The following is a 10,979-nucleotide window of genomic DNA, read 5'->3' as shown; positions in this document are numbered from 1 at the left end:
ACTCACCCACACACGTAGAAATAACCCTTTTCTCTGAGCAGGATTCTTGCCACCTCCCGAGCACAAAGACGAAGGTTGTCTTGCACGTATTTTGGCGAGGCAATTTCCGGCCCATCGGGAACCTCTCTTGAAAAGGAGACTTTCAAATGAGTCAAAGTGCCATTCTGAAGGAAACGTCCAAGCTCATCTCTGAAATGCAACGTGCGCTGAGTAACTATGGTGTTCCGAGAGCTCCCGCCTACCTTACAATGACCTGGTGTTAAGGAGAATCATTCAATCATTGCAAATCCTTACCTACCTGAACAGATAATCTCTATCCCGATGTCTGCAGCCAAAAAACAGCCACATTTCTCCAAAGCTCCCATTTGGATACTGTTCTTGGAGCTTCTGTCTATTGGGGGGCGTGGGGGAGGGAGGAAGAAAAGGAAGAAGCCTTTCTGGTTAATACATAAATTCAGTCTTCCAGGCTGCAAGGTAAAATAATCAACAAGGTTTGCCAAATAACTTCGTTCCCTCTCAATTTTCTTCTTTGCTTTCCACGTTTTCAATTTTATAGTGATAAATCTTCCGTGTTTAAAGTTCATTCGTTCAATTAACATTTACTGAGTGCCTACAGGGTGTCCGCCACTGTACTAGGCACTATAAATTCTCCGAAGAACTCAGCGTGCTGTACACAGAAATGGCTCAGCATAAATAATGATAAGAATAAGCACATAATCTCTCAAGAGTCGAGGCTGGTTTTCAAAACGTAATACCGGACCTTAAAATCAACAGCATGATAAATTGAATGAAACCCAAAGTTTGATTTCATGGTGTAATACATCTTTCAAGTCAATGTTTGCCGTGTCTTGGGAAACTCCCCTTCTGACAATGTAAAGGGAATTTTCAGCCTCTTCAATGTCTAACTGCAAAAAATTCAAATAGCACATAAAGTACTATTTACCCTAGTTATTTCCATTTTCAGGGAATTATCCCAAGAAACCCACTCTGACTTAATCCCTACCCTGACCATGTAGACGTGAGAAATTAGGGAATTCTTGAGGGCATCTACATAGAAGACAAATAAACTCTATTTTATTCTTTTGCAAGAAAATTTGGAGGAAAAACACCACTAGTTTTCTATTAAGAAGAAATCTCAGTCAGCCTGGGTTATCTGGTTTTTCTGGGAAGCGATTCTTCAGAAAGTAGTTTGCATCTCAGCGGAAATATATTCCCGACATAAGATGACGCTAAAAGGCTTGGCTCTGCTATCGGAATCCTTCACGGAATCCTTGAAAGACCCGGATTCTGCAATAAATTCATAATTCTGTTGGCATGTTGTGACCCCGCAAGATACCTGTCTCCTCAGCCTACCCAGCATTTGGCCAAAAGGAATAAGGAAGCTGAAGGGAAGGAGATTAGGGGGTCAGAGGGGAGCACAGCCTCCTGGAACAGGCTTCCTCTTCCATTCCCTGGAAGCGGTGCATGACCCGGCGGGCGGGGAGTCTCCACTGTTTCCACATAGGAAGAAGCTGAGGTAACACAAGTTGTTTTCCTAACAATCCTTAAGGAAAACCGATTTTCCAAGAACTACTATGTTGGAGAAGGAAACCAGCTGATTCTGGGGGTGGAGCTGCCCCCCCACCCCCCCACCACCACAAGAAACTAATAAAATTACATAAGTGATTTTACCAAATCACAGGACACACACTGGTACAAAGTGTACTACTCTTCAAGCACTACTTGAGTCCTTGGAAAATAGGTTGCTGTTCGATGACAAAGCTTTCATTTCATTTGGGACCAATTTCAACTATTTAAGCACTTCACCATAGTCCACAAAAATGCTAAAAGCGAGTTTCTGGACCAGAATGGATCGACTTAAATCAAGGTTCCATCAGCTTCCGGATGCAAGTGCCAATGTGATCTCTGATACTTCTACCTAGCTGCGATCTTGCTCCAGAAAAGGGAAAGTCCAGATTTGAGAATTAACATTTTCTGCTTAAACAATTTTTGATCGTAAAAAACACGTGCTTTAGTCTGAGGGTATTTAAAGGCTAGAGGTAACGTGGTAAAGTTGATCCATACGGAGCTTTACGATTTGTCGAGCCGTGGCTTCGCAAGTCTGCCTCCATGCAGATCAGACCCCCCTTCCTTACCTCATCAAGGTGCATAGGCTGCACCTGTCTACCATGCCAGAAATTAAGACTAGAAAGCCTACGAAGTCTTGGGCAGGTTCCAAGCTGTATCCAAGCCATTTCTTAGGGCGATATGCCACAAGAAGTTTTGTTTTTTTGTTCTTCTGGTTTCTGTTGCGGGCTTACTATTTGCTAGGCACTGTCCTAAACACAAGATGATCAGGTTGGACAGAGTCCATGTCCCGCGTGGGGAGCTGTCCTAATTCCCCTTTAACAGATGAGGTAACTGAAGCACTGAATTTGAGCGACTTGCCCAAGGTCAAACAGCAAACGAGGAGCGGAGCTAGAATCAGAACCCAGGTCTTTTGACTTTCAGGCCCGTGCCCTTTCCACTAGGCCACGCTGCTTCTCCGAGCTACTTTTTTTCATCTTCCGGTGACTTGTCCTTTTAGTTTGCTGCAGCCTATCAGGGCTGGCTGATTCTTGAGACACAATGTTCTAGAATAAACTCTGGCATCACACCTTGCCATTCATCTACTTCTCAGGTAATATACACATATATATGTATATGTAATATATATATATATATATAATATATATTACCTGAGAAGTAGATGAATATATGTGTGTGTGTGTGTGTATATATATATGCTGCCAGAGTCAGAGAAGGCAATCTGATTCTCGTTCTGTATCAGCCTAGCCAGCCTGGCAAAAAATCATATGCAGGGTTCCATTGTGCATTAGCTCCCAAGCAGCAACTGAGAATTGCCATGTGAGACTGGGGACAGGCAGTGGCCTTGGAAAAGGCCTGGACTTCCACCATCTCTCCTTCCCAAGCATTTTGACCCTCCCCCCGGTCTGCTTCCTCTTAGGAGCAGGGCACTCCCTGTAGGAAAGGGAAAGGAGGACAGCGAAGGGGTATACGGAGGCAGCATGCCCTAAAGGAGAGAGGACTAAAACCCGACTCTGCCACGTCTCTGCTGGGTGACCTCGGGCAAGTCACCTAACTTCTTCGAACTTCAGTTTCCTCACCTGTAAAATGGGGGTTAAATCCCTCCTACTTAGACTACGAGGTCCACTGTGGGACAGGGACTGTGTTGGGCCTGATTAATCGCTATCTACCCCGGTGCTTACAACAGTGCTTGGTGCATACGTAGTAAGGGTTTAAAAGTGCTATTATTACTATTTTTATTTTGTGAACATGGGCATCCCCTGACTGCCGGTGGCTATAACTGGCGGCTAGCACTTTGGACAGCCACTCCTGGAAGTCAGGACAATGACATTAAGCTCTTGAACGTCGTCACAATCGACGAAAGCCAGGCCTTTCAAACATTTCCCTCCAAAAGTCAAGGAGGAAAGCACTCGATGCTGCAACCATTCAATTATATGTTTCTTACGAAAATACTTCAAGGCTCTTTCCCACTACTGACACTTCATCGCCTATTCCTCGAAACTTCACTGGAGAAATTAGAAACGAATGCAAGGAGTCAATATGCAGATTCAGCGGTCGACACCAAATCTACTGACTTCGGAGTTTAAAAACCTTTCAGATTAAAACCTTTCAGAAGTTGTGACCTGTCTGAGGTCATCACCCAGCAGGCAAGTGGTGAAGTCAAAATTAATACTGTTGGTATTTGTTTGTTAAGCGCTTACTGTGTGCAGAGCACTGTTCTAAGCGCTGGGGTAGATACAGGGTAATCACGTTGTCTCACATGAGGCTCACAGTCTTAATCCCCATTTTACAGATGAGGGAACCGAGGCACAGAGAAGTGACTTGCCCAAAGTCACACAGCTGTAAAGTGGCAGAGCTGGGATTCGAACCCATGACCTCTGGCTCCCGAGCCCGGGCTCTTTCCACTGAGCCATGCTGCTTCTCCAATTAGAACCAGGTCCTCTGACTCTTAAGCCATGTTCTTGCCCTTAGGCCATCCTGCTTCTCACCTATTACATTTTCACCCAACTCTGGTGGGGGGAATGACCATTTTCCCAATACTCCCAAGTGTGGTTCTTTGTTAAAGTAATCAATAAAGCAACACCTACCTATGTTGGAGAAAACCAATAAACGGTGCCACTCCAGTTCCTGGACCCACCATGATAACAGGGACTGAAGTATCACTGGGTAGGTGGAAAGAATTTGTTGTTCGTGAAAAAATGGTGATCTGAAATTAAAAAGACACTGTTACGTTCTTCCAAAATAAGTTAAAATGCACCACGAGGATGAGATGAAGATCAATAATGATAAGGCATTTCTGAATGAAGACCCTGACTATTCCATTTTTTTTCCCTGAAAAAAAGACCAACTTTTTTTTGGTAAAACCAACCATATTAAACCTTCCCTAATCTTGGAAAACATCTGTTATTTTGGGAGAAAATCCGTAGCCTTATTTTCTAAGTCTTAAACTTTCTTTTTCCCAAATACACTTTTGAGTTGTAATAATTATAGTCTTTATCAAGCACTATGTGTCAACCACAGGGGTATACGTGAGCTGATCGGTCCCACGGGCGGGGGGGGGTCACAGTCTAAAATGGAGTTAGAACTGGTATTTTATTGCCACTATATAGGTGAGGAGACTGAGGCACAGAGGAGTTGTGGCTTACCTAAGGCCACCCAGCCGGCAAGTAACCGAGCCCGAGCTAGAACTCAGAGGTTTTACCTCCCGGGCTTGCGTTCTGTCCATAGAGCTCCACTGTCTCTCTCTAGAACGATCTCTGTAGGTTCGCCTGCTAGGAGATCTATCATCTCATATAGAAGAAACTCACCCAGTAAAAGAGAAACAGTTCTGCAACAATGCCCGCTTTCTTCAAATTTATCTCTCTTTTTTAATATCAATGTCGGTCTCCCTCTCTAGTCTATAAGTTCGTCGTAGGCAGGTATCATATCTACCAACTCTGTTGTACTGTATTCTCCCAAACCGTAGTGCAACGCTCTGTACGCATAAGCACATGGCGAACGCCATCGATTGACTGACTGATGACGCACGTGGACAAGAAAGCAAGTCGTCACAAGGGAATATTCTTTCGGCAACTCCAGCCCATCTGGATTCATTGCTGCGGTGTTACAATACACCGCTTCGCACAGGCAGGTGGCCTCGACCGTGAAGGCATCTTCAAACAAAGTTCTCGCAGTGTGCGGAAACGATTCTTGATTGTTTAACCTAAAAGTCAGAGGAGGCTAAAGGCTAACTGCAGTTTGAATACACTGAGCCTGCTACAGAAACTTGGACATCAACTCAGACATCTGATTGAAAAGCACGATTAGTATTCTGCCAAACTCCCTCCACCTTTTCCCCTACGCTCCCCACCCAAATGTTCTCTGTTCACCTCTTTGACAGCTGTGGAGGTCTCCTCAGTCCCTAGAGCGCAGGGTTGGGGAGGGGGCGGGGAATGCAGGAAAACCGGCAAGCTGGGTGATGAGAATTAACACCCAGGAGGATATTATCCAAGTGTCATCACAATTCCGATCTTCATAACCACACAGGTTGTAAGAAAAAGGACACTCGGCCGTTCCAAAACACCTGTTTTTGATCCACCTTCTTCAACGGGCTCCTATCCGGAGGAAATCTGGGGTGTCTACCAACTCTACTGCATTGTATTCTACCACGGCAATACTGGTCTGCACACGGTAAGCACCCAATATGATTGATTTTGAATGAAACTACTGTATGCATATATGCGGTGATCCAGGTATGGACACTATAAGAGAGTTTTCCTTAATGAGGGGTTTCATCAAGAAGTAGGCCTCTGAGGTGATCTAACAAGTCAGATTGCGTTATCACCTGGATTCCGGCATTCAGAATTTTCCCAGGAAGACCCAGCCTTCGGTACAGTCAACTGAGAGGACGGAAAGGAGTGGCAACAGAAAAACGAACTACAGTTTGAAAAACCACAGAGGGAAGGAAAACGATAAACCCCAAACCCCAACCCCAAATCAGCCCTTGACCACACTCCAAACATGGGGAACTCGAGAAGTGTCGTAGCCTGGAATCAACCTGACGTCCTCCACTTGCACGATGATGTTAGAAATCAAGGAATCTGTCTTATTCTCTATTGCTCGAATAAACATAGCTTTATTTTATTAGTTAGTAATTTGAACTGAGATTTGCTTTAGAAATTTAGCAGCGCTGATCGTGTACGATATCAAATGAGTTTCATTTTACAATCTGCCACTAATTCAATAAAGCAAATAAGGAAAACTCAGGTTTGAACTAATTGGCCGAGTCCCAATATTTCATATGCTCTGCAGCCAGGGCTGTATTGCCATTTTTCTCTAAGGGGGGGGAACAAACAAACAAAAAAACACTCTTGGTTTCCCTTTGGTAAACAAAACAAAATACAACTTATAGAAACTTACCAAAACCCTTCCCACCGGCCACGTCATCGAATAATGACAAGCCTAGTTTTAAAATACCCCATCTATTAAAAAAATTAACATATACCAGAAAAAACCTAAACTCTTCTAGCCAATGTTACCCCTTTAGCCAACAGTGCTGTTACCCAAAGCCTGACATTGTACTTATTATGAACCTGAGAGAAAATAGACTGTAAAACTACTCTTCCCTCTTCAGGCAGTAATTGGAAAAGTGTAAAGATGCAACAGAAAGGCTCTTCCCAGCTGCTGTTTTCTTCCCTCAGGCTGTGCCAATTCACAACAGAAGACCCTAAGGACTGCAAACCTTCTCAGTTCAGGAATCTTAAATAAACAAAAACAGTTGGGAAACACGACTATAAATCGCCAATGATTTACAAGGAGAAAGAATTCTCATAGACCTCTTTCCTCATCTTAAGGGTCAACAGAGAGTGGCGCCTTCCCCGCAGGAGTGGGGAGAAGACGCAGAGACCCTTTAAGAGCGGGAGTGGCGCCTTTAACACGCCAGTTACCTCTGAAATAAAATCAAGGGAAAGGAAGTCACAGAGATGACAGACAGATACGCATTTCAAAATGAACTCACTAACACAACCAGCAGGAGGATAAGGACAGTTCCGAGAGACAAGAGCACCTTCTCCGGGGCCAGTAAGCCGTCGGTTTAAGGACGCCCAAACGAGGAGTGTACCTTTGGAGCCACGCTTTGCTCATCCCCTTCCCGCCGGGCACTTCCGTAGGGCTGCAGGACGGGGGCGATGAGTTTGGCCAGCCACCCCGTACACACTCCTTTTCGGGCTGGGCAGAGTGGAAACTCCACGATGTTAAACGCAAAGTGCAACTTTCCCGGATGAAACAAACTGGAACTGCAAGGACATAGACGGGTGGAGGGATCAAACACCTGCCCTGGAATTCATTCATTCACTGTTCTAAGTGCTTGGAAAGTACATTCCGGCAACAGATAGAGACCATCCCTAACCAACAATGGGCTCACAGTCTAGAAGGGGGAGACAGACAGCGAAACAAAACAAGCAGACAGGCATCAATACCATCAAAATAGATAAATAGAATTATAGCTATATACACATCATTAATAAAATAGAGTAATAAATATGTACAAATATCCCCAAGTGCCGTGGGGAGGGGAAGGGGGTAGAGCAGAGGGAGGGAATCGGGGCGATGGGGAGAGGAGGAGCAGAGGAAAAAGGGGGGGCTCAGTCTGGGAAGGCCTCCTGGAGGAAGTGAGCTGGCTTTGCCGGGGTGGTCGCAAATAAGATTCAGTCTCAGCTGCTCAGTACCAAGGAAAACCTGCAAAGCTACAGTGATTCCCCACCAAGAAATTCTTCCTAATAAGATGCAGGATGATTCTAGTTACCTGCTCGAGCTTCAAGATTAGATAGGACTCATGCTGTCGGTCTCTTTTTTAAATAAAAGTTCAGGCATAAATGCTCATTCACTGTGTAAAATGACCATTCTTGCCTCCAGACCCAGCTCGAAAGAGTTTTCCAACTGGCAGGAGATTTCGAAGACTTCCCAAAGCAGAAACAAAGTGCCCACGTTACTATTCTTGCAAAAGGACTTTTCTTCAACAGACAAGTCTCTCTTTCCCTTCACAGATGGAGAGCAAGCTGAAGGAACGGTCCCACTGTCTTAAACCAATTTCCCCTGCCCAAGCAACAGAGGGCTAGAGGGATTCTGGACAACGGGTGATAGAAAGCAAAGTGGAAGGCCCATTTTTAGTGAAATGCGTTCTACTGCTCTACCTCTCTATCCTTCAAAGTGCAACACGGAGTAATTCGAGGTGGATAAAAGCTCTGCGAGTTCCTCTGAAGAATTATCACAGAACGGAAATAAATGCCAATACCTTGCACACGAGTACGGTCGGGCTTGGAGCTTAGGAAGATGTTCTGGAAAATAAACCCAACGAGCAGTTAATGCCATTTAAAAGGATGTTAATCTTCTTCACGATACAGGAGAAAAAAGATCTAGGTCTATCATTCAACGGTATCTCTGAAGCGTCCACTGCACGATGAGCGGTTGGGAGAGCACGCTTCAACTCTTTTATCTGCTTCTGTGAACTTAGGATACCCTAAATAACAAATATTTCCTTATCTCATCCATTGAAAAATTGCATTTTGAATACGACCTGCAAACTGGCAAAAGCTACTTCATTTAAAATGCAACTACTCCACTATCTCCTTTCCAAGAAAGGAAGCGAAAAGGACATATGGGCAAACTCCGTGCGAGGAGGGATCGAGTCTAGAGACTCTGTTACACTGTGCCCTCCCACGCTGGTGATACAGTGCTCTGCACAAGGCAAGCACTCGATAAAGAGGATTAATTCTCGATACACACAATTGTGAGCCGTCACGTCATTTTTATTTGAGATAATTGAGCCTGGGCCTCTTTAAGAGAGGAATAATAGTTATCTTGATAAAAAATAAAGGAATGTGGGAACAGAATAATAATAATAATAGTAATGTTGGTATTTGTTAAGCGCTTACTATGTGCAGAGCACTGTTCTAAATGCTGGGGTAGAAACAGGGTCATCAGGTTGTCCCAAGTGGGGCTCACAGTCTTAATCCCCATTTTCCAGACGAGGTAACTGAGGCCCAGAGAAGTGAAGTGACTCGCCCACAGTCACACAGCTGACAGGTGGCGGAGCCGGGATTCGAACCCATGACCCCTGACTCCCAAGCCCGGGCTCTTTCCACGGAGCCACGTTGAACAGAAGAAAATGATGCGGGCAGTTCCTACTCATTTAGCTGTTTTTTTTAAAGTATTTTGAATGGGACCTGGCATTTGAGTCAGTAAGCTCATCTCTTCCTGATTAAAACTTCAATCTGATATCCCGCCTCTGCCGCTTGTCAGCTGTGTGACTGTGGGCGAGTCACTTAACTTCTCTGGGCCTCAGTTACCTCATCTGTAAAATGGGGATTAAGACTGTGAGCCCCACGTGGGACAACCTGATTCCCCTGTGTCTACCCCAGCGCTTAGAACAGTGCTCTGCACATAGTAAGCGCTTAACAAATACCAACATTATTATTATTGCTTTTCCCATTTTGGCTACGGAAACCAAGGAGGGGCCTTGACTGAACGACGATCTTTCTTTCTTTAAAGGACCATCTGATTCGCTCTCCAAAAAATCAGCCGATTACATCCGAGGCAACTCCTTACCTACGAGCAGGCCGAGGGGCGGTCTGCAAGTCGGAAAAGCCCGGAGTAAGTCCAACAAGCAGACGCAAGAGTCTCTTATGAAACGGTTATAATCGGCCGCTCCTTGTTTGCTACAGAGTTCTTGCAACCTCCGCTTTTCTGCGGCATCACCGGTATGTTCTACAAGGGCTCGCAAAAATGCCTGGAGGGAAATGAACAGATTTTAATTAAGATATCCTCTGTGGGTTGGGATGACATGCTATTTTCTTCATTACCTACAAGAGGATATGCCCATTTCTGGAAACAAGCTGGGTATCCATCAGGAAAGTGCAATTTTCTACCTGTCACAGTCTCGGCCTTTGGGGGAAAATTCGGCTTTTATTTTCCGGGGTTTTGACCGTCTTCGCCAGAGCCTGAAGAAACCTGCCACGTTCCAAAATGTCGGACAAAAACTGCCGGGGACGTATTTCAGGGTAACCGTGAGCTGCTCTGTTGGCATGTGGATAAAGTCTGAATACAACCTTCAGTCACAAAACTGGAGGATGCAAAATATCTTTAAAGGGCATCGATGCTACCGTTCTTTTTGCTCTTTTTAATTTAAGTTTTGAAGCCAAATTCAACTAGCAGAAGTCTCGTGTAACTGGGAGAAACACTGCCATTCTGAGTCAACTGCTGAAGTGTGGAATGGTGACGAAGTCCAAAACTACCGGGAACACCTACCGAGACTTACTTTTACTCTAGGCCCGAACCTTGCTTTCCCAGTTCCTGGAAAGCCAATATTTGGAAGTAGGACATGGTGCCCAGACCAAGTGGAAGGCAGATCCAATGGACATGTTTCTTGTCCTTCACCGCCCAGGGTACAATTCCCACCCGAAAGCTATTCAAAACTATCTTACTGTAATAATGATAATGACAATAACGTTGGTATTTGTTAAGCGCTTTCTATGTGCAGAGCACTGTTCTAAGAGCTGGAGTAGATACAGGGTAATCAGGTTGTCCCTCGTGAGGCTCACAGTCTTCATCCCCATTTTACAGATGATGTAACTGAGGCACAGTGAAGTTAAGTGACTTGCCCACAGTCACCCAGCTGACAAGTGGCAGAGCTGGGATTCAAACCCATGACCTCTGACTCTTAAGCCCAGGCTCTTTCTACTGAGCCATGCTACGACTAATAAAACAATAATAATAATAATGTGTGGGATCTGCTAAGTGCTTAAAATACCAAGGACTATGCTAAGTTTTGGGTACATACAATATAATCAGATCAGATAAAGACTCTGTCCCGCATGTGGCTCACAGTTTAAGGGAAGGGAGAACGGGTATTTAATCCCCATTTTACAGATGAGGGG

At 44.8% G+C, this 10,979-nt stretch overlaps 1 protein-coding gene across 4 annotated transcripts in view; it reads right to left on the bottom strand.

Annotated features, from left to right (window-relative positions):
• MTRR (5-methyltetrahydrofolate-homocysteine methyltransferase reductase) overlaps positions 1-10,979 on the bottom strand; it is a 33,248-nt gene that overhangs the window by 2,392 nt on the left and 19,877 nt on the right. For all 4 annotated transcript variants that reach the window (XM_039910647.1, XM_007659717.3, XM_007659716.3 and 1 more), the window contains 6 exons: positions 9,652-9,832; positions 8,339-8,381; positions 7,166-7,340; positions 4,155-4,273; positions 299-391; positions 7-189 (listed from right to left, as the gene is read on the bottom strand). In XM_039910647.1, the coding sequence (XP_039766581.1) occupies positions 7-189; positions 299-391; positions 4,155-4,273; positions 7,166-7,340; positions 8,339-8,381; positions 9,652-9,832 (794 nt within the window). The remainder of the gene's footprint in view (positions 1-6; positions 190-298; positions 392-4,154; positions 4,274-7,165; positions 7,341-8,338; positions 8,382-9,651; positions 9,833-10,979) is intronic.

The sequence above is a fragment of the Ornithorhynchus anatinus genome, chromosome X3 (genome assembly GCF_004115215.2).
Source record: "Ornithorhynchus anatinus isolate Pmale09 chromosome X3, mOrnAna1.pri.v4, whole genome shotgun sequence".
NCBI lineage: Eukaryota > Metazoa > Chordata > Mammalia > Monotremata > Ornithorhynchidae > Ornithorhynchus > Ornithorhynchus anatinus.
This window is presented reverse-complemented; position numbering and strand designations above follow the sequence as displayed.